The sequence below is a fragment of the Dipodomys ordii genome, unplaced genomic scaffold (genome assembly GCF_000151885.1).
Source record: "Dipodomys ordii isolate 6190 unplaced genomic scaffold, Dord_2.0 Scaffold55, whole genome shotgun sequence".
NCBI lineage: Eukaryota > Metazoa > Chordata > Mammalia > Rodentia > Heteromyidae > Dipodomys > Dipodomys ordii.
In genome coordinates, this window is record NW_012267271.1 from 4,273,194 (window position 1) to 4,295,795 (window position 22,602).

The following is a 22,602-nucleotide window of genomic DNA, read 5'->3' on the forward strand; positions in this document are numbered from 1 at the left end:
GCCACTTCTGGCTTTTTTTTTTGCTTATGTGGTGCTGAGGAATCAAACCCAGGACCTCAGGCATGCAAGGCAAGTGCTCTACCACTGAGCCAACTTCCCAGCCCCTAGAGCATTAGTCTTGAGCAAAAAAAGCTCAGGGAAAGCTGGGGGTCAGTGGTTCACACCTGTAATCCTAACAGCTCAGGAGGCTGAGATCTTAGGATCATGGCTCAAAGTCAGCTAGGGCAGGAAAGTCAGTGAGACTCTTATCTCCAATTAATCCCAGAAAAAGCCAGAAGTGGTGCTGTGGCTCAACTGGTAGCATACTAACCTTGAGCAAAAGAAGCAGGGCATTGGTGGTTCACACCTGTAATCTTATCTATTCAGGTGGCTGAGATCTGAGGATCACAGTTCAAAGTCAGCCTAGGCAGGAAAGTCTGTGAGACTCTTATCTCCAATTGACCATCAGAAAACCGGAAGTGCCCCTGTGGCTTAAGTGGGAGAGCACTAGCCTTGAGCTGAAGAGCTGACAGTACCCAGGCCCAACCAAAAAAAAAAAAGAAGAGGGGTGGGAAGGTAGCTGTAGAGTGCTTGCCTTGCATGCATGAAGCCCTGTGTTCAATTCCTCAGCACCACATAAGCAGAAAAAGCCAGAAGGGGTGCTGTGGCTCAAGTTGTAGAGCGCTAGCCTTCAGCTGAAGAGCTGAGGGACAGTGCCCAGAACCAGAGTTCAGGTCCCACTACGGACAAAAAGAAGAAGGAGAAGGAGAAGAACAAGGAGGAAGAAGGAGAAGCAGCAGCAGCAGCAGCTCAGAGACAGTGATCAGGGTCTGAGTGCAAGCCCCAGGACTGAGAGAGAAAAAGCAAAGAAAAAAAGAGCTGCAAGTGGATGTGTGGTAGAGTGTCAGCCTTGAATGAAAAAGGCTAAGGGATAGTGCCCAGATCGTGAGTTCAACACCTAGTGCCAGCACAAGAAAGAGAAGGGGGGGGAGGAGGAGAGGGGAGAGAGAGAAAAGGAGAGAGAAATGCAAGGTGCTAAAGTAACAGAGGCAAGAGCCTTGACCCCAGGGCTCGCCATCGTTTAGGAGGGAAGAGGTAGAGATGGAGAGGAGACAGCACCACTGATGGGTAGTGGGGAGGAGCCACGAGCACCAGGCAGCTCTCAGGGATCTCTGGCTGTTCTACCTTGTTGCCAAGAAGGGGGATGTAACCGTGGCTGATGCTCCACTTCTTGAGGTTGACAGGCCGACGTGTGCGACCTCGCAGAGAGCCGTAATGGAAGACCTCATTGGCACTGTTGGAGCTGTAGAGGATGAGGATGGTGATGAGGGCAAAGAGGATCACGAACACTGCTGACCGCTGCTCCTGGAGAGGAAAGAGGCTGTTGAGGGCCCAGGCACCCAGCGGGCTTGGCATCTTACCTCCTTGCTGCCCACCATGCCTGGCTCCCTCTGGCTTTTCACACCAGAGCAGTCAGGACACCAACTCCTCCAGCAACCTGTGGTTACCCTTAGCAGAGCACTGACAATCTGCTACCCCCTCAGACTGGCTCCCTGAGGACTGGGACAGGGTCAGCTTTGTACCCAGGTCCCAGGTCTGCAGCACTGGAGGTGCTTGGGGTGGGTTGGCTCCAGTGAATTGGGTGTAGGGACAGGATTCCCTCCAAATGCAGCTAAAAGGATGCTTAAGAGACAGGTGAGGGTACCAAATGAGGCTTGGGTCTTCTCCAAACCATTCTCCATAACTTATCCTTATATAGTCAGTTTTCCAGTACCCGAAGCTCCCAATCCAGAGATTTAACCAACCAGGAATCAAAAATGTAGTTAGCAGGGCCCCAGTGACTCATGCCTATAATCCTGACTACTGGGGAGGAGAATTGCAGTTTGCAGCCAGCAGGGGCAAACAAAGCTGAGAAACTCTTATGTCTAAGTTACAAAAGGCCATAGGTGGAGGTATGGCTCAAATGCCTACGAGTCAAAAGGCTAAGCAAGGAAGTAAGGCTTTGAGTTCAAGTCTCAGCGTGCACACACCTCTGATGGCTGTATCTTTACTGAACATGCACGGACTTTTCTTGTCATTACTCCCTAAATAATACAGTATAACAATTCATATAGCATATACATTGTATTCAATATTACAAGCAATTTAGAGAGGATTTAAAGTCCACTGGAGAATCTATGTAGGTAATATGCACATTCTAAGCTATTTTTTCTAAGGAACTTGAGCATCCCTGGATTTTGTATCCTCAGGAGATTCTAGAACTAGTCCCCCATATATATAAGGGAACAGCTATTTGTCCAAGCCCTTCTATTTGCCTGCTCTGTGGAAATGGATGTAAGCCCTCTGCATATTTTCCCTTGGCAGTAGAGGATGCTGGGGATGCTGCATTTGGGTCTGGGTGCTAGTGGGCTTACGAGGAGGACTCCTGCAGTGCCCACAGCTTCTCAGATAAAGGCTTCTTCCCCAGTGCTCAGATTAGCAGCTCTGAGCAGCCTAGGTGGGCACCCTAGTGCCGCTGGCTCCTTCTGTGATCCTGCTTCTCCCAAGTCCCACTCTTCCAGAGCACTCAGCTGCCCGCAATGCCCACAGGCAAACAGCTTTCCTTCCCAGAGCTGGCTCCATCAGGGCCTGGCTCTTAGCCCTTGGGTGGAAGGACTCTTTAAGTTTACATCCTGATAAATGCCTCAGAAATTGAAAATATACGAAATGAGAAAATACATTCAGTAGTACATGTAGCCTTCTAACTGCGAGTGCTGATACGTCCCTCTCATGAGCACAGAGCTTTCTGGAAATGGTGAGTCAGTGCCTTGCCAAGTATCACAAGAGTGTCACACCGCATATTACTAGCCACAGAAAAGATCAAAGTTCAAAGTGTAGTCCCTACTGATTGCATGTCCCTTTTATACCATTAAGAGTCAGAAATAACAGGGCTGGGAAAGTGGCTCAGTGGAAGAGTGCTTGCCTTGCATGCATGAGGCCCTGGGTTCAATTCCTCAGCACCACATAAGCAGAAAAAGCCAGAAGTGCTGCTGTGGCTCTACGCACTAGCCTTGAGCTGAAGAGCTGAAGGGCAGCGCCCAGGCCCTGAGTCCAAGCCCACACACACAAAAATCCTAAGTCAAATCACCACCCTGTCTGTGACATTTATATTTCTTAGTTTCAATCCTTTATTACTCCAATATCCAGTAAACACTGACATCCAGAGTACTGTGAACACTAGGCTACCACAACCACCCCCCACCTCCAGATGTCACCCTCTGCCGAAGGCTATCATGGAAAAAGTGGTGGAGGCTTGGCACACAGTAGGTGCTCAGGAAAGCATGAATAAATAAATGCTGGAGAATCTTGATATCATCCATGATGTTCACACTGCATCATCTTCTGAACTCTGCCCTTCCCCCAGCCCCCTGCTCACTTCCGGTGCTCCATCCCACCTCCAGTGCTCCATCTCCTAGTCACCTTTACCTGACTGATAGATGTAGAACAACAGGGGAGAGGCAGGAGCTTCCCAAAGCCACTCAGCAGATCAGTGGCCACAGCAGGACTGGAACTGGAATGCCTCCCAGGCCAGCAGCTCCCTTTGGCAGGTTAGAGTCATGGGGGTCGTGTTGGAGGCAGGTCCAAAGGAGCCCATTTCACAGTGGAAAGTGAGAGACTCGGACTGGGATAAGGAAGGAAGGGGACTTACTTTGTTGCTACTCATCTCTCTCCGGCGTCTGCTGAGGGGTAGGGGCCAGCGTCCTGCAGGTGGCCCGGGGGGCAGGGATGTGGGGTCACACCTGCAAGCCACCAGAAAGGATTATGGCCTGGGCACCCTCTGCTGGGTCCAGCCGGTCAGAGGCCTCGCCCTCTCAACCCAGACATCTCTCCCACACGCCCAGAACTTTAAGGCTCAGGGTGGTATCCAATTTACAGAGAGAGATACTGAGGGGCAGGAAAGGGAAGGAATCAGTCTGAGCTGGTAAAGGTGGAACGCTGTGTGGTTCCGCATCTACTTTCTGAACACTAATGGCAGAAGCCTTGTTCGCATCCTGTTCTAACCTCCAACATCCCTTGTAGGCCTCCAAACTCCTCTGCTGGTTCCCTTGGGTCTGAGGTCGGCCTTTCTGAGACTCTCCCTCCAACACCCTCCTGACTCCCACTCATTCTTCAAGCCTAGGGTAGACCAGCAACTTCCTGGGTCCTCCTCCAGCCTGGGAGCTCCTGGAGGCACAGTTCACTCAGATTCTCCCCCTGGGCCTCCACAGCTGCAGGGACAGCAGGAGGTACACATCCATCAGAGAATTCAGACATTGGCAAGTGCGATCCAGGGGTCCAGGGCAGTCACAGAGGTCTAGTCCTGGCCCGGCAGACACTACCAGCGTTGACACTCCTCATCGGTCCAAGGCTCTGGTCTCAATCCTGGACAGCTTTCCTTCCGGCCCCAGCCAGGGCCTGGGGAAATCAGGCTCCTCGCTCCCAGGCCCTCCCTTCTCTCCTCCCCAGGGCCTGAGCCCTTCTGCACGCTTGAATTTCCCCACCTGTAAACCTGGCATGCGAACTTGCCTCCAGTCCACCTCCACCAGGCTGGGCCAGAGGGTGGAAAAAGGGCCTGCCTGGGGGAGAGGGCTCCCCAGCTCTGTCCCCTCCTGCAGAGGCCTCTCCCTCCGGCCACTATCTCCGCCCCCTGACCTAGCAGCTGTTTAGCTGTTTACTCCCACGCCAGGAATAGCCCCAGAAACTCAGGCCCAGCTCCACACACCCTGCTTCTGATTGGCCAGTTCCTGGCCCCGCCCCTCCCTAGTGCCCCACCCCCGTCCAGCCCAAGGAGACCCTCCCCACCCCCCAACTCCCATGGATCGGGAAACTGAGGCATATCAGAAAGGGGGAGCGCTTGTCCCCTCAGCCCTGCGGCCTTGGTCAACCAAGGCCCTGGCCCAGGACCAGACCTTCCTTCTCCTGAACCCCCCCTTCCTGTGCTTGCCCCTGCGCTCCGGGCACCTGGCAAGCTCCAGGTCCCAGCCCACGCCCCCACTTTCCCACCTTTGCCTGAGCAGTGCCCTCAGCCAGGACCACGGTCCCCCTGGTCAGCCCCGTCACAGTCCTGCTCTGAGAAGGCCATGGTAAAGTGACAGCAAGTCAGGTCAGGCGCCAGTGCCAACTGTCGGGTCCACCACTTACTGGCTGGGGGGCTTCGAGCAAGCCATGTGACCTCTCTGAGCCTCAGTTTCCTCATCTGTGGAATGGGATAACAAGAACAGGGGAAGGGGAGGTTACTGGGACAATTCAAGTCGACCCAGCAAGGGGCGCCCTGGGCGTGGAAGTGCCCCATAACGCCAGCAGCTCTTAAGTCTTGGGTTTTAGGGGTTTTTCCCTTCTCCACTGTTCAAGGCCCACGTCTCCATGATGAGGCTGCCGGTGAACACCCCCACCTCGCCCGCCCCCCCGCCAGGACTCGTGCCTCGAGGCCTGGCCCTGGCATCGCCCCGCTGAGCTCCCACTCTCCATTTCACAGATGGGGAAACTGAGGCTCAGAAAGGAGGCCTTGCGGCAGCCCGAGCCAGCTCGGGGAGCCTGCTTCACAGGACAGAACCCGGCGGGGTCCCCCGGGAAGAAGCCCGGGGGTGCGGGGCGCGCGCCGAGCACTGGCTGGGGGGGCGCTGCGCCCCGGGGCGGAGGGCGGGACGCCCCACGATGCCCCCTCCGGGGAGATGGGCCCCCCTGCCCCCTCCGCGCCCCAGGCTCCGGGAACCTTAACCCCACCCAGCCCGCGAGCGAAGCGGGCGGCGGGAGGCCGCGCGAGACCCGGGGTCTCGGGGTGCGGCTACCCAGAGGGAGGGAGTGCAGGGGGGACCCCGCGTCCATCCCCTCCCCGGCGGCCCCCGATTTCCCCTGTGCAGGCAGAGCTCCCCCCCCCCGGCGCCCTCCGCTCAGCCCCCCGCGTTCCCCGCTCACCTCCGCTGGGGAGCGCCGGGCCCCCCGCGGCCCCCGACCCCCCTCACATGGCGCCGGGAGCCGAGAGCCGGGGTCTGCGCCGCTCCGGCCGGCCGCCCAGGCCCCGCTGCAGCCCCGGCCCGCGGGGTCCTAGCGCCGCGCGCCGCCGGGCCAGGCCGGGAGGTGGGCGGAGCCTCCGGCGGTGGCCCCGCCCCGGAGAAGCGCGCCCGAGGGAGAGGCGCGCGCGAGGGAGAGGCGCGGGCGCGAAGGCGGAGGGGCGGGCGAGCCCCGTCCTGCGGCCCCGAGGGCGCATCAGTCACCCCGTCTGGGCAGCTCACTGTGACTGTGACACTAACAACAGCCTTTCTGAGCCCTTGTACGGTGAGTCTGGCCCACTTCTCACTCTCCTTACAAGCATCAGGTCCCTGGATGGGGAAACTGAGTCCCAGAGCACTCCGGGCTTGGACGCTGATAATTTCTCTCGGGACATCCCAACAGAGAGCCATCCTTCCCAGAGCCTGGGAACGGAAAGTCACCCCGGGGCGAATTTAAAGCTCACGCACGGGGCTGGGAAGGTGGCTCATTGGTAGAGTGCTTGCCTTGCATGCTCGAGGCCCTGGGTTCGATTCCTCAGCACCACATAAGCAAAAAGAAAAAAAGCGGGAAGTGGCGCTGTGGCTCAAGTGGTAGAGCACTAGCCTTGAGCTGAAGAGCTGAGGGACAGCACCCAGGCCCAGAGTTCAGGCCCCATGACCGGACCCAAAGAAAAAAAAGCTCACACATTCAAGACCAGAGCACTCAGATTTGCAGCCTTACTACTTGCCTTACTTCTCGTTTGCCTCTGGGAACTGGAGAGAATGAGGATTTAAAAATATCTTTTTTTTCTTTTTGAGGGTTGCCAGTGGCTCACACCTGTAATCCTAGCTCCTCGGGCTGCTGAGGTCTGAGGATTGCAGTTCAAAGCCAGTGTGGGCAGAAGGTTGTAAGATCTTTATGTCAATTAATCAGCAAAGTGCAAGAAGTGGAGCTGTGGCTCAAGTGGTAGAGCACCAACTCCATGTGGGGGAGCCAAGAGGGAGGTCAAAGCTCTGAGTTTAAACTCTAGTACCAACACACACACACACACACACACACACACACACGCACGCACACTAAGCATTAATCACATTATTTTATGTAACAGTGAAAAGTAACTTAAGTAGTCCTTGTTAAAACCAGACACCAATGGCTCACATTTGTAATGCTAGCTACTCAGGAAGCTGAAATCTGAGGATCACAGTTCAAATCCAGCTAGGCAGAAAGGTCCATGAGACTCGTATCTCCAATAACCAGCAAAATACTGGAAGTAGAACTGTGACTCAAGTGGTAGAGCACCAACCTTGAGCAGAAAAAGCTAAGTGATAATGCCCAGAATTCAAGTCCCAGTACACACACACACACACACACACACACAAAGTAACCATTGTTGGGGGACTGGTTTTATAACCCATTTAAGTACTTCTAAGCCTATTAAATTGAAATGCTATAGGTCAATGAGCTCTTCCAGAAAAGGGTGTCCAGGCCACTTATGGGATACTTAAGTAAAGAGAGCAAAGTTTAAAGAACCGTTTCTTGGAAAACAAAGTGGTAAAATTTTCCATTCTACTCCTGGGAACGTATACCCTGGGGAAATCCTCGCAGATGCCCACACCCAAGTCCACAGCAGCACTGCTTGAGATAACACAAGTAAACCAGCCAAATTACCCATCAATAGGAGAGCAGACTACTTTTGTACTACACATTTGCACTAAAGAGTTATTACATAGCAGAGGAAATGGATGAGCTTCAGTCCTATGGATGACTTGTAGAGACATGAAAAAGATAAATGTTGGAAGATGAGTGAAATGATACAGCATTATTTAAGCACAAAGCAAACAGTAGCTCAGCTCTTACAGCGGGGCCTGAAGATAGCTTTACCTATTACAGTGATGACAGGTTTTTTGTGGGGTTTTTGTTTTCAGTCATGGGGATTGAACTCTGGGCCTGGGCGCTGTCCCTGGAGCTCTTCAGCTCAAGGCTAGCGCGCTACCACTTAAGCCACAGTACCACTTCTGGTTTTCTGGTGGTTTATTGGAGATAAGAGTCTCATGGGTTTTCCTGCCCAGGCTGGCTTTGAACCATGATCCTCAGATCTCAGCCACCTGAGTAACTAGGATTACAGGCGTGATAACAGTTTATAAAACAAAAAACTAGGGCTGAGAAGGTGGCTCAGTGGTAGAGTGCTTGCCTCACATGCATGAGGCCCTGGGTTCAATTCCTCAGTACCACATAAACAGATAAAGCCAGAACTGGCGCTGTGGCTCAAGTGGCAGAGCACTAGCCTTGAGCTGAAGAGCTGAGGGACAGCACCCAGGCCCAGAGTTCAAGCTCCACAACAGACAAAAAAATAAATAAAGAAAAGAAAGAAAAAAAAGTGAAGAACACAGTTGTAGTCCGGCACCTGTGGCTCACTCCTGTAATCCTAGTTACTCAGAAGGCTGAGATCTGAGGACCATGGTTCAAAGCCAGCCCGGGCAGGAAAGTCCATGACACTCATCTCCAATTAACCACCAGAAAACAACTGGAAGTGGTGCTGTGGCTCAAATGGTAGAGTGCTCACCTTGAGCTGCAGAGCTCAGGGACAGCACCCAGGCCCAGAGTTCAAGCCCCACAATCAAAAAAAAAAAAACAACAACAACAACACAGTTCTGTCCCCAAAGGAGGATATGAAAAGGTGTATATATACATGGTAGTAATAGTCTAGTCTGTAAGAGGGACTTGAATTCAAGATGTTCATAATATTCTTATGTGTTATGTTACAAATATGACATTATGTATACACAGGTAAACCACACAAAAAAGAGAAAAAGATAAAGCAAATGAAAATGAGATGTACTTGCATTAAGATTAAAGTGTTGGGGGGGGGATTAATGTGTTATGGGCATATTGGCACCCACATGTAATCTCAGCACTCAGGAGGCTGAGGCAGAAGTACCTAGTCCAAGGTCAGATTGGGCAACACAGTGAGACCCCACCTCATAGCCAGGCATTGAAGAGGCTGAGATCTGAGGATCACAGTTCCAAGCCAGCTTGGACAGGAAAGTTTGTGAGATTCTTATCTCCAGTTAGCTACTAAAATGCCAGCAGTGGAGATATGGCTCAAGTGGTAGCGCATCAGTCTTTAGTGAAAAAGCTAAGCAGGAGCCTGAAGCTGAATTCAAATCCTAGTGTGCTAGCACATATGCACAGGGCACAACAGCACATGTGTACACACACACACAAACATACACACACACTCAAGTCACCACATGACACGTTAATAGTAGTTCTGGAATGCTATTTGGGACATTTTTTTTCTTTTGGCCCAACTATATTTTTTCAACAATTAAGAAAATGGTCACACAAGATTTTTTTTTTTAATTAAAATTTCTGGACATCAGTGACTCAATCCTATAATCCTAGCTACTCAGGAGGCTGAGATCTGACGATCAAGGTTCAAAGCCAGCCTGGGCAGGAAAGTCTATGCGACTCTTATCTCCAATTAACCACCAAAAAAGCCAAAGTGGAGCTGTGGCTCAAGTGGTAAAGCCCCCAGGCCCTAAGTTCAAACCCCAGGACAGTACATGCACAAAAACAATACAATTCATACAGTGTTTGTAAAGCTACTGAAAAAGTGTGGACAGAATCCACCCCTGACAACAGCAGGAGTTCCAGGATGGATGTGAGCAACGGGAGTGAAGTCACTCTCACTTTCAGCTTTATAAGCTTCTACGTTCTTTGTAGGGTACTCATTCAGTAAATTATTAGCACTTTGCTGTTAATTTACCAAATTAGTAAATTTGTTACTTTTTTTAACTGCTAAACAGGTCCTTGGTGGCTGTACCTTTAATCCTAGCTGCTCAAAAAGCTGAGATTTCGAGGCTTGAGGCTTAAAGCTAGACTCCATCTCCAATTAACCAGCAAAGAAGCTGGCCTGAAGGTGTGGCTCAAGTAGTAGGGCACCAATTATAAGTAAAGATTAGCCTGCTTGAAGCAGAATTCAAGCTCCAGTACTGCCCACCCCCCAAGACAAGTTCGGACGGACGCCAAAGTTCAAAGCCAGCCCATGAGATTCTTATCACCAAATAACCAGCTAAAAGCTGTAAGTGGAGATTTTCAAGTGGTAGACAATTATGTAGGAGGATTTTTTTTTGGGGGGGGAGGGTCTAGCCCCCAGAGTGTAAAAGCACCAGCCAGAGGGGGTGGAACATGGATGAATACGGGTCTTCCCTTTGGAAGCCTACCTGATCCCACCCAGGTAGGGCCAGAGGCAGAACAGAAAACTAGGAAGGAAAGGCAGTCAGGCGGGAAGCACCGTGACCTGCTCAGGCCACGTGGTAAGGTTCCCCAGAGGTGGTCTTTTGCCTCCAGCTCTTCTGCACTCAGGCCCACCAGCAGGAAAGTGAGAAGGTGCCAGACTTAGACCTGAAGCTCCCCTCAGCCTAAGGCTCCAAGCCAGCCTGGACTGACAAAAACAGCCTTAAACACCTAAAACCAAGCCAGGCACCTGTAATCCTCATTACTCAGAAGGCTGTGATCTAAGGATGGAGCCTCAAAGCCAGCCCAGACAAGGAAGTCTAGACTCTTATCTCCAATTAACCAAACAAAACAACCAGAAGTGGATTGGGAATGTAGCTTAGTGGTAGAATGCTTACCTAGCATACACAAAGCACTGGGTTCAATCCTTAGTACCATATACACAGAGTTCAAGCCCCTGGGCTGGCAAGAAAGGAAAGGAAGAAAGAAGAAGAGAGAGAGAGAGAGAGAAAGAAAGAGAGAGAAAGAAAGAAAGAAAGAAAGAAAGAAAGAAAGAAAGAAAGAAAGAAAGAAAGAAAGAAAGAAAGAAAGAAAGAAAGAGCTAAGGGACAAAGCCCAGGCCCTGAGTCCAAGCTCCAGTACAAGCACAAAAAGAAAAGAAAACCAAGATTAAGACCAAGACCTAGAGGGAACAGGGCTTGCCAGACTCCCCAGAGCCGTGCACATAGGTCCGCTGGAATCCAAGCCTTCCTTTCAGCTCTGACAGAAAAGCCAGTGGGAGAGGACAGTGGCCAGGAGGTGGAGGCCTGGGCTGGCCCGGAGCACCATGCTTATCTAGAAGCACAAAGTACCTTTGTCCTCCCAGACAAAGCCTGGAACACAGGTGGCCCCAAACCCAGGATGCTGGAGAGGGAGCACCAGCCCTGGTCCTCGGACACTTTGGGGCTGTGATCCTCACCAGGCTTCCCATCCAGGCTCAGATGGAGGCTGGGCAGATCATCAGTGGGATCATGAAATGGACAGAAAAACAGAGATCCAAAGAAGAGCTCCACACCTAGGTGCACCTCTTCTCCACAGAGATGTGGGGTATCTCCTGACACCCCCCCACTCACCTTCCAGCAGCTGTGGGGCCAGGAGAGGCCAAGGAGAGGGGTCCTTGGCCTCATGGTGGGATGGCCTCCTGCAGGCAGGCCGGAGGGGACAGCTCGGGACATCCACACCTTCCAGGAGGAAGCGATTGGTGGAAGTCTCCTTCCAGTCACCTCATCGGAAACAGACAGGTTTGGGGCCAACCCAGAAGTAAACATTCCACCCGGGGGCAGGGCTAGGAAAGAGAAGCCTCTGTTCTGGGCCCAAGGGCTGAACTCTGGCTTCCTGCGAACAAGGAGGAAGAAGGGGGGAAGGGTCTGAGTTCTAATCCCTTTAGGACTCACAGAACCTTGGGCCTTGAACACCCAGAACAAGACCCTAAGCAGGGAGACAACTAATGTAGAAGGCTGGTGCTACCCTCCCCTACAAGACTCGGTAGAATCCTGTTTTGTTTTTGTGCAGGTACCGGAGCTTGAACTCAGGGCCTGGATACTAGTTAGCTTTTTCACTCAAGGTTGTCACTCTACCATGTGAGCCACAGCTCCACTTTGGTTTTTTGCTGGTTAACTGGAGATAAGAATCTCATGAATTTTTTCTGCCCTGGCTGGCTTTGAACCTTGATCCTTGGACCTCAACCTCCTGGGTGGCTAGGATCACAAGTGTGAGCCACTGACATATGCCTCATGGTGTTTAAATAGTGGCTCCCACATTTCCAATGCCAAGCTGACAAGCCCCAGGGGGAGCCCAATGGCTTTGAACGCTTGTGAGGTGAGGACGATTTTAATACTTTCACAGATGAAGAAACTGAGGCACAGAGATAGCATTTATCTGCCAGGGTCGCTCAGCCTGGCTATGAGTGGAGTCAGAATTAGGTCACACTTCACTCTCTGGCATCCATTTCAGCTGCCACCCAATTCTTGTCTGCCCAACACCTACTTAAAAGATACTGGTCACTGCCTGGCCAACGGCTGTGGTTTGGCTGCCAGCCTACTCCCCCACCCAGAGGTTTTCCTCCCCCCTCCTACTCATATACCCTTCCTGGCCACCTCGAACTGGCTAGGCCAAGGCAGGGTACAGCAGCAATTCTGGGGCCCAGAGGCCAGGTCTCTGGGCTCTCCTGAGAAGTCAGAAAAAAAGACATAATGTCCCTCATGAACCCCCAGTGTGAAATGATATTATACCTCTTTGAAAAAACAAAAAAACATTTTCAAGTTGGTGACAGATCAAACTAAATACCAGACTTGAGGTGACTACAAAGGTCATATTGGCACACCCTGAACCTAAAGCACTAGACCCCAGGGCTCCATACTTTAGTCTCCTGATTTCTGGGTGAAGGAAGAGGGGCAGGCCTGGCTGAATCCAGGTTCAGCCATTGTATCTCCTCCAAATGAACACTAGCTTCCCCTCCCAGCATGCCCGTGGACCGTATGCGCTGCTTTCCCACTCTCAAGCCAGCAAAGGCCAGGCGCTGGCCTGAGCCTGGGCTACCACATCCGACCCACTTCTAGGCAACCGTCCTCCCCTCCCAACACCCGCCCAGCGCCGCCCTCCCCCTTCCTGCCTTATAAAGGAACCAACTCCAGAGTTAATAGAGATTTAACTGGCAACATCTTTGGAATTTGACCCATGGGCCAGGAAAGAGACTAGGGGTGTCATTTCCTTCCCACTCAACTCCCACTGAGCACAGAGCAGAGATCCCAAAGAAGACAATGTCCTGGGTAAGCACCACCAGGGCAGCCCCTGAGGAGTTCTGGGGTACGGAAGGGGCTGGGCTACATGGCAGACAGAGACTGGGGTGGGGGGCGGGGGAGGGCTTGGCCTGCCCTCTAGTAAGTGGGTTATGGGTCTGCCAGGGGTATGAGGGCCCATCCCCAGGCCAGACCCATAAGCACTCGAGACGCAGCTTCCAGAAAACACACGTTTACCCGTATGTTCCAAAGATGGCCCTGGTGGTCATGGCTCAAAGACCCTCACACCTACCAAACTCCAGGTTCTAGGCTGTCCCCACCAGGGCTACCAGCCTGAGAGAATGTGGCACCAGGGGCAGCTGGGGGCAGGACTGGCACAAGGTCAGGATGCTGGTGAGTGGGAGGGGCCACTGGCCCCAGGACAGAAGGCCACTTGAGAGACCTGGTGATGGGGTGAACCCCTAAATGAAGACGTGGATTCTTCAGGAAGCAGGTGTGGAGATGAGAGCACCCTCTCCACTGGCCCTTGAGTCAGGAGACCAAAGACCCCTCCTAATGTCCCCAGGGTGGGGCAGGAAGAAACCCTAGGTCCATCTGGCAGATGGCAGGAAGCAAGAGTCACAAATTAAGGTTCACTGCTGGAGTGTGGCGACCCTGGCTGGGCCGCAGGCCGGCTGGAGGGATGCCAACTGTAGGCCTCGGGCTACTGGGCCCTCCAGGATGGGTGGGCGAACACAATGGGCCTCTTCTTGGCCCAGCGGGAGAACACGGCCTTCTCCGTGATGAAGCGATGAGCACTGCGGGGCGCCCGCTCATGGGCCAGGTACATCTGACACTCGTCCAGCCGGCCCTTCTCGAAGTAGTGGTAAGGCACGGAGGGGTGGCTCTTCTCCCTGCCAGGCAGAAACGGAGTTACATGTAATAGGCCTAATATGTATGGAGGAACACCTTTGTAGACTCCTCTCCCTAAATGGTTCAAGAACCTTTTGAAAGGTACAATACTTTTCCCCCTCTCTAAACGATTCAAGAACCAACCTTCTAAGAAAGGAAGGTGAAGTATTTTGTTGGCACCCAGGACCTCACACATGCCGGGCAGGGCCTTTACCACTGAGCTGCCTACATACTCGGCCCACAGGTACAGTGCCTTCCTAGCTTCTACCCCCCAAAAAGGGGGAGCTTCCAGGAGGCAGGGGACAGCCTCAGATAGCACTACAGGGCTAGGCATCAAAGCCGATTCCAGAGGTTCTCCCCCCCAAGGCCCAGTCTCAGGCTAGGCCACCCACCCCAAGGGCCCCACAGCGCCCAGACTTTCTGGCTTGAGGCTCGCAAGGGTTACACCCTCCCTGTCTCCTGTGCAGCCCTGCTGCTTGTCTGACCTGCAGTAGCTGTCGCTCACCATCCCGTAGACCACAATCTCCTCACAGAGCTCCAGGGCCAAGATCATGGTGAACCAGCCAGTGCTGAGGAAGGAGCCCGACTGCCTCCTAGGGGATGTGCAAACACTGTCAGCTCAGGGCAGCCCTTCTCCCGGGCCCAAGACCACACCCCTCACCTGTAGAGAGAGGAGCCTAAGGGAAGCGAGAAAGAGGTTGGGCCAGCCAGAGACTAACAGAGGGCCTGAGGCCATGCTGGATGCAAATCAGGCAAGCCTTCAGCTGCAAAGAATTTGAGCAATCCCCAGAGAACAGAGGTGGGGGGAGGGGGGGTTCAGCCCATCCTTTCCTCATCGACCCAAAGCATGGTGGCTAGGGGGGAATCTGTTTCTAGTCAAAGGCTCCATTCTGGCCCTGCCTCTGCTGTGGAGCATCAGACTTGTTCCTGTACCTCTCTGAGCCGCAGCAGCCTGTCTGTGAAATGGGGATAGTTTCACGGTGGTTTGGGAGAGGGAACCACCTATGTCAACCCAGGCCATGTCCCCAGATCCCATCTGGCACAAATGGTTGTGCGGCAGCCCCAGGCCTTAGCTCAACCTCTACCAAGAAGTTCCAGCTGGTTCAGTGCATTCAAATGAAGCACCTCTAGGCCCTAGGCTGGCCCTGAACCTGTCACACTGGATGCTAATGTTTTCAAGGAAGGAGACTGCTGGGAGACAAATATATAAACAAGATAGTGTCAGAGGTAACGTGCTGGAAGAACAGGGAAACAGAGGCATGAGGTTAAGAACGTCACTGTAGGACTTTGTAGGACAGCATAGAGCAGGTAGAGTGTGAGGGAGGGCTTCCTCGAGGAGGTGACATTTCATCCAGCCCTGAGTAAGCAATAAGAAACTAATCAACAGCTAGGAGCTGGTGACTCAACCTGTAATCCTAGCTACTCAGGAGAATGAGATCTGAGGGTTCAGGTTCAAAGCTGATTGGCAGGAAAGTCCACGAGACTCTTTATCTCCACTGTACTACCAAAAATGCTTCAAGTAGAGCTGTGACTCAAGTGGTAGAGTGTTATCCTGAGCAAAAGCTCAAGGACAACCCTCAGGCCCTGAATTCAAGTACTAGGACCAGAGGAAGGAAGGAAGGAAGAAAGGAAGCAAGGAAGGAAGGGAGGGAAGGAGGGAAGGGAGGGAGGGTGGGTGGGCAGGCAGGCTGGCAAGGGAAGAACTGGGGAGCCACACAGGCCAAAGCCTTCAGGTAAGCCAGTGTGGGTAGAACAGAGAGAGAGGAGGTAAGGTCTCAGGGCAGGTGGGGCTGGACGGCCAGGTCAGACAGGACAGGAGAGGTGAGAGGGAATCTGGACTTCATTCTCCATGGGATACAAAGCTACTGGGGGCTGAGGGCAGATGGCTGATGGAAGTGAATCCAGAAGAGTACGTGGAGAGGCCGGGATTGCAAGGGGCGAGGGAGAAAGCCAGGCCCGGCGAGAGGCTGCTGCAAAGATGAGAGCATGGTAGTCTGGGTCAAGGTGGCCCCCGAGGCACAGAAAAGGAACGAAGAGCCAGTTGTATGTATCGTGATTGTAGAGGGGAGCTGAAAAAAAGCCCAAGTTTTCAGCAGAACTACCAGAGACTGATGTCAGCTTCCTGAGCCAGGAAGTGGAGAAGGGGCAGGGGTGTGGAGAAGGAGCTGGTGGGAGTTGGGAGGCCTTTTTGGGATAAGGGATAAAACAAGATCTTAAGACTAAGTATAGTGCTTTATACCTGTAATCCCAGCCAGCTGGGGAAAGTTGACAAAAACAAAAAGGGACAGGAGCATGGTGTAAGGTCGGCTCCTGGATGGCTAGCCGACTCCACCCTCCTCACAGCAAAGTCTCCACCCAGTATCTGCGTTACCTAGGCAACTGGGACACCTGGAAGAGGTCACATCTGCATCCGCTGAGGTCACATCTGAATTTGATGTGGCCACACCTTTCCCTGCCCATACCCTACATAAGGCCTAGCCCAGGCCCAGACACTCTCTTGCTCTTCTTTTCTGCTCTCACTCTCTCTCTTGCTCTTGCTGCTCTTTTCTTGCTCTCTCTGTTCTATTCTAGCTCTCTCTCTGTTCTTTTCTTGCTCTCTCTCTTTCCCAGCCACGTGGAGTGCCAACCTTGCCTGGTCCCAGCAGGTCTACCCCTTACCTGAATACCACGTGAGTGCTACTGTTCTTACCCCTCTCTCTGCTCTTTTCTGGCTCTTTTCTCTCTCTTTCCAGCTCTCTCTCATTCCCAGGCCTTTCCCAGCCACGTGGAGTGCCAACCTTGCCTGGTCCCAGCAGGTCTACTGAATAAACCTACCCCTTACCTGAATACCACCTGCGTGCTGCTGCAGTTCTTACTCGGCTACCTCTCTTTTTAAAAACCTAACACATGGTTCAAGTGATACAGTGCCTGCCTAGTCAATACAAAGCCCTCAGTTCAAACCCCAGTACAAAAAACAAGGGCCAAGCACTGATTGCTCACACCTGTAATCCTAGCTATTCAGGAAGCTGAAGATTGAGTTTCAAAGCCAGAGGGAAAGAAAAATGTCAAGTGCCAGTCTTGAGAAAAAAAAAAAAATGAGAGCTCCAGGGCCTGAGTTAAAGGTCCAGCAACAGCATAAAAGTGAAAGAAAAGAGCTGGGCACTGGTGGCTACTCAGGAGGCTGAAATCTTAGGAACAAGGTTTAAAGCCAGACCGGGCAGGAAAGTCTGTGAGACGCTAATCTCCAATAAACCACCAGGTAACTGGAAGTGGAGCTGTGGCTCATAGTGGTAGAGCACTAGCCTTGGGCAAAAGCGTTCATGGGCCAAGTTCAAGCCCCATGACCACCACCACCACCAATAAAAGTATCAGAGAGCAATCTTGGTGTATTACTCAGTGCCTGGTGAGTGAAAGGGGCATGTTTCTGTAAGGCACCTCAGAGAACAATTCAGATGTTAGAGCACCCCTCCTAAGGGCACTGATGCCCCCTCACACCTCCTCAGCCAGCCAAGGCCCCCAGCATGTGCTCACAAGCTCACCGTGCTACTGTTTTGTTTTTTTGTTAGTCCCTAGCTCTTCAGCTCAAGGCAGGTGCTCTACCACTTGAGCCACAGCACCACTTCCGGTTTTCTAGTGGTTTACTAGAGATAAGAGTGTCACGGAGGGCTGGGCAGGTGGTTCAGTGGTAAAGTGCTTGCCTTGTATGCATGAGGCCCTGGGTTCGATTCTTCAGCACCACATAAGCAGAAAAAGCTAGAAGTGGCACTGTGGTTCAAGTGGTATTATAGTGCTAGCCTTGAGCTGAAGAGCTGCGGGACAGCGCCCAGGCCTAGAGTTTAGGCCCCATGACCGACCAAAAAAAAAAAAAAGTGTCACAGACTTTCCTGCCTGGGCTGGCTTTGAACCTCGATCCTCAGACCTCAGCCTCTTGAGTAGCTAGCTAGGATTACAGGCGTGCACCACCAGTGCCTGGCTACCACTGGATTTTAAACTTGATTGGAACGTCAATGGCTGAAAGGCCCTCCACCTTCAGTCCCCCCTTAGAGGCCAGGACTGTGTGTGACTACCACGGGCGTCTGCTGAGCCCCATGAAAGACTCCAGACAGATAAGAAGCCCCGCTCCAGGCCCCACTCACCGGTTCTTGCCTGTCTCATCTTGGAAGATCTGGTCACAGTAGGTCATCATGCGCTCAGTGAAGGTGTACACCTGCAGGCCTGGGTACATCCTGGTGAGCTGCAGCAGCGTGCGGTAGGTGCGACCGCCTAGGGTCCGGTCCATGTGCTTGCCTTGGCCCCACACCACATAGATGGTATCTCGGGCTTGTTGGAAATAGTGGGAGTAGTTGCGTAGCAACAGTGGCACGCTGGTGTGCGAGATCACACGCAGGGTGCTGCGCTGGCCCACGTCCGCCTCAAAGCCCACGGTGGGCGCCTGGTTCATGCGTAATACGCACTCTGCAGTGTCGATCTGGGAGCCTAGACCTGAGCCCAACATCTGGCCGGAGCTGGACACCACAGCACAGCTGTGGCATGGTTCACGCACAAGTGGCTGCCAGGGGAGGGGAGGGTGAGAAAATGTGAGAGGGTTGGACACACGTGGCAGGTGGGCATAGGGCTTCCAGGCACTTGCTCCTTGCCCAGTCTGACACATCCACCAACCTTCCCAAAGGCAATCATTTCAGTTCTAAGGTCTGATTTTAACCCAACTGGAAGACTGGACAGGTGAAGTAGATCCCAAGCCACACAGAGAGCAAGAGACAGAGATAAGATTCTCTGTGCAGAGCACTAGGATTCAGCCATCGCTGTGGCTGTGCTTAATTCCTTATAGTCCATACATCATGGAACCCTGTTAGGGTTACAGGAGTAAACTGGCACAGACCAGTTGTCATATATGTGCTTGCTGAGTAAACATGAACCTCAAAGCCATCACTGGTGGCTCATGCCTGTAATCCTGGCTACTCAGGAGGCGGAAATCTGGAGGACTGTGGGTCAAACCCACAGAAAAGTAACAGAAAAGTCCATGAGACTACATTTCTAAAAATAACCAGAAAACAAGTAAAAATAGCGAGGGATAGAACTGTGGTTCTAGTGGTAGAATGCCTGTCTAACAGCAAAGGGCCCGGATTTCAAACCCCAGTATTTTTACAACAACAACAAAAAGTCCGGGGGAGGGGGGGAGAGGGGGGAAGGAATCTTCGGTGTCAACAACAGCTTGGGATCGCTAGTTCTCAGCCTGAACCCTGCTCTGCCCTTCCTACACAAAATCCTCTGCCTCTGCGAGTCCATTCCCCCACTTGTAAAATGGGGCCCACGTGTGAGAACGCAGGGGGAAATTCCTGGGAGAAAGGGGAAGTTGGTGGCTGTTGGAACCCAAACAAAGGACGTTTGGAGGACAGGCTGCCCGCAGGTTGGCTCAGTGTCTTCTTGGCAGCAGGAAAATTCCCACCCCAAAGGCCTGCAGCCTATTCTATTTTCCCAAGGGAAAGCCAACAACACCCTATCAGACTTGTGAAAATCTGTCCAGAGAGGGCTGCAAAGGAGGTGCTTTGAGGACTGAAGGTTGACAGATAAGGTTTATGTTTGGGGATGGTGTACTGTGTCAGACATTTTTTTAAACCTCATTGAACTATACATTTAAAACTGGTGAATTCTGAGCCAGGCACCAGGGACTCACGCCTGTACTACTAGCTACTGAGGAGGCTAAGATCTGAGGATCATGGTTCAAAGACGGTCCACGCGCACAGTTATTTCCAATTAACCAGCTAAAAGGCAGAAGTGAAGCTGTGGCTCAAGTGGTAGACCACCAGTCTGGCATGCAAAAGCTAAGGAACAATACCCAGGCCCTGAGTTTAAGACACACACGCACACACATTCATCCTAGAACTTGGGGCTCAGAGAGGTGAAGTAGCTGGTGGTAATCCCCGTAGCTGGCGAGCAGAGAAGCCAATCTCATGATGTCCCGGCTGGCCTGGCACAAAACTGGCTCTCATTGCCCTTGGATTTGGGGCACCTTGAAGTCCTTTGCCAGGCTGACTCACCTTTCCATCCGGCACGCTGCTATAACCACTGAAGTGCAAAGGCCCCGGAACTGTGGGCTTGGAGGGAGGGAGGCGGCGGTCCAGGCAGGTGGCCAGGCAGAGGGGCATGCAGGCCCAGCAGCACAGAAGGATGTAGCCAGCAGAGGCAGCCAAGGAACACAAGGCAAAGAGCAGAAGGCGACCCTGAGGGAGACAGTGCTCATGGGGGCGGGGCCGCACCTGGCCTCCACGTCCAGATTCCACTTCAAAAGCTCCAGGAATCCCTAGTCTCCATTAACCAGACCTTCCGGGTACTGCCAGGCACCTAAGAGGCCCTGGAGATAATGTTAATACCTTCCTTCTTGATAAGAAACTGCTTTGCAGAGAAGCTTGTGGCTTAAGGCTACGTGGCAAAGAAGGGCAGGGCTTATCTTAGTCTAGGTTCGGCAGAGCCCAAATTCTTACCTGGAAGCGCTTTCACTGTGCAGCCTCTAGAAGGCCTCTGCCATACCAGTGACCATCAGCCCACAGGTCTCAGGCCCTATTCTGTCCCCAGTCTCAACTAACTCAGTATATCCTCTTAGCTGATGCCCAGGATCTAGGTCAAAAGTCCAGGAGCTGGAAGGGAACTTGAGAAGCTCTTTCAATAACCAAAACGCTGGGCTGGGAAGGTGGCTCAGTGGTAGAGCGCTTGCCTTGCATGCATGAGACCTTGAGTTCGATTCCTCAGCACCACATAAGAAAAAAGCCGGAAGTGGTGCTGTGGCTCAAGTGGTAGAGCGCTAGCCTTGAGCTGAAGAGCTGAGGGACAGCGCCCAGGCCCAGAGTTCAGGCCCCACGACCGGACCCCAAAAAAATAAAATAAATAAACAAACAGAAAGCTGCTGCCAGAGCTCCTGCCTCCAAGAACCAGGTGTCAAAGTCAGTGAAACCAAGAAGTCCTTGGGTCCTCTAACCTGGGCTGGGAGCTGCTGGCACACTCGACCAAAGTCCCAGCAAGCTCTCAAGGAGTCATTGCCTGGAAGAGGGCAGAGCCACAGTTCTATGCCATCACCTGTGTCTCTCTGGTTTCTAACTTTCCTTTTTCTTGTACTGGTAGTAGGTCTCAGACTGAAGGCCTAGGCACTATAGCTCCACTTAGGGTTTTGGAGTGATTAATTGGACATAAAGGGTCATAGACTTTGCTGCCTGGGCTGGCTTTGAACCTCAAAGATCAGATCTCAGCCTTCAGAGTGGATTACAGGCATGAGCCACTGTGTCAGCTCTGCTTTTCTTTCCCCCCTCCTCCCCCACCTTTGGCAGTGCTACTGTTTCAACTCAAGGTCCCATGCTGCCTAGATGGACCACTGAGCCACCTCTGAGAATCAGAGGTGGGAAAGCTGCCCCCACTCTCCGCAGCCCCCCTCCACCTCCCCACACCCTGCTAGATGCCCACCCACCCTTTCCCTTTTGCCCATAAGCCACATCAGCATCAGCGTCTAAAAATAAGTCTCCTCAGTGCTGCCAGCTGTTCAGGGGAGGGGGTTCAATCCTGAGGCCTCAGGCTCTGGATAGCACCTGGTCCCGTGTACACAATACCCAGAGACCTTGAGTGGAGGATAAAATCCCTCTCCCCAATGTCTGCTTCCCCACCCCCACCCCCACCGCGGGGCTCCTGATTAGAGAAGCAGCCTGAGCTGAGTTCTCGCAGCTTCTAGGCTATTCAACCCCAGGAGTCCCACCCGGGGACCCCACAGCGCCATGACTTCCATTCCACCGAGGAGAAGAGCAAGAAACCAAGATTGGGGGTGGGGGGTGTGGTCACACACCACAGACGCCCCCTAACTGTAAACCTAGCTACTCATGAGGGGGAGATCTGAGGAGTGAGGTTCAAGGCCTGCCCCGGCAGGAAAGTCGGGGAGATTCAGAACCCACTCACTACCCCAAAGCAGGAAGTGGAGCTTTAACTCAAGTGGTAGAGCACCAGCCTTGAGCAAAGCAGCTCAGGGACAGTGCCCCCCACGAGTAAGCGTCAGTGCGGGGAGGGGCTGAGGGTTCTCTCCCCGGGGTCCCCGGGCCCCCACCCCCGGCGTTGCTCACCGGAGCCTTCATGCTGCCGCCGCCGCTCCGCAGTCCAGAGGTCGCTGTCCCCGAGGCTCGGGCTGGAAAGAGGTGCGAGCCGGGCACCCGCCAAGACCCAGAAACTCAGAGCCAGGAAGCAGTAAGGCAGACCTGGTCCTGGGATAGGGGGGAAACTGAGGCAGGGAAGGGTTAAGGAAACCGGTGTCCAGGAACGAGACGCCCCGAAGTCTCGGGCGACAGGACGTCGTCCCGGCGTCCCCCCCAGGAGCCCGGGGCGGCGACCTTGGGGGACCTCCGGCCGGGGCGACCCCGGGCGACGGGGCGAGAGCCCCGGGAGGGCGCTCGCGCCCAAGGTCACCCCGCGGGTCGGGGGCGGAGGGCGCCAGGATGCAGGAGCCCCGGTTCGACCCCATCCATCACCGCCCTTCCCGCGGGCGCCGGCGCGGCCTGGGACCTCCGGGACGCGGGGTTTCCACCCTTCAGATCCACCGCCCCCTCCCCCGGCCGGATGCTAACCAGGCGGACGCGGTGGGGCGTGCGGAAGACTCACGACCCGCTGCACGGAGCTCCATGTCCCGCCGGCCGCGTCAGCCAGGCGGCAAACGCGAGCCCGGGGCGGAGGCGGCGCCGCGGCCGCAGCTTCTGCGAGCCGAGCTAGCGTAGCCGGAGGC

At 53.4% G+C, this 22,602-nt stretch overlaps 2 protein-coding genes across 10 annotated transcripts in view; both read right to left on the reverse strand.

Annotated features, from left to right (window-relative positions):
• St6galnac6 (ST6 (alpha-N-acetyl-neuraminyl-2,3-beta-galactosyl-1,3)-N-acetylgalactosaminide alpha-2,6-sialyltransferase 6) overlaps nt 1-6,052 on the reverse strand; it is a 15,510-nt gene extending 9,458 nt beyond the window's left edge. For 2 of the 6 annotated variants that reach the window (XM_013021462.1, XM_013021463.1), the window contains exons 1-4: nt 5,914-6,052; nt 5,140-5,194; nt 3,668-3,758; nt 1,165-1,344 (exon numbers count right to left, since the gene is read on the reverse strand). In XM_013021462.1, coding sequence (XP_012876916.1) covers nt 1,165-1,344; nt 3,668-3,758; nt 5,140-5,165 — 297 coding nt within the window. In that variant the 5' untranslated portion in view covers nt 5,166-5,194; nt 5,914-6,052. Of the gene's footprint in view, nt 1-1,164; nt 1,345-3,444; nt 3,531-3,667; nt 3,759-4,499; nt 4,699-5,001; nt 5,195-5,913 lie in introns of those variants that run through there. The other 4 variants (XM_013021464.1, XM_013021465.1, XM_013021466.1 and 1 more) reach the window with 4 other exon arrangements.
• Nucleotides 6,053-12,880: 6,828 nt separating this feature from the next.
• On the reverse strand, nt 12,881-22,557 carry St6galnac4 (ST6 (alpha-N-acetyl-neuraminyl-2,3-beta-galactosyl-1,3)-N-acetylgalactosaminide alpha-2,6-sialyltransferase 4). Of its 4 annotated transcripts, none has more exons than XM_013021508.1 (6): nt 22,448-22,557; nt 21,950-22,087; nt 19,892-20,074; nt 17,990-18,402; nt 14,360-14,467; nt 13,686-13,876 (listed from the first exon to the last, which is right to left on the reverse strand). In XM_013021508.1, exons 2-6 carry the CDS (start codon nt 21,959-21,961, stop codon nt 13,687-13,689), a joined length of 906 nt encoding a protein of 301 aa, XP_012876962.1. In that variant the 5' UTR covers nt 21,962-22,087; nt 22,448-22,557; the 3' UTR covers nt 13,686. The 4 variants fall into 4 exon arrangements, with proteins under 4 accessions (XP_012876964.1, XP_012876962.1, XP_012876961.1 ...); XM_013021507.1 differs by having other exon boundaries at nt 21,950-22,104; XM_013021511.1 differs by having other exon boundaries at nt 13,697-13,876; nt 14,380-14,467; nt 21,950-22,104.
• Nucleotides 22,558-22,602: the final 45 nt, after the last annotated feature.

What these genes read in the sequence shown, in the direction of transcription:
- St6galnac4 (XM_013021510.1), bottom strand. An exon ending in GCAGCGTGCCGGATGGAAAG is followed by an intron (nt 18,403 to 19,891) that starts GTGAGTCAGCCT and finishes CTCCCCTGGCAG; the next exon opens with CCACTTGTGCGTGAACCATG. An exon ending in GTGAGCGACAGCTACTGCAG is followed by an intron (nt 13,877 to 14,359) that starts GTCAGACAAGCA and finishes TCTGCCTGGCAG; the next exon opens with GGAGAAGAGCCACCCCTCCG.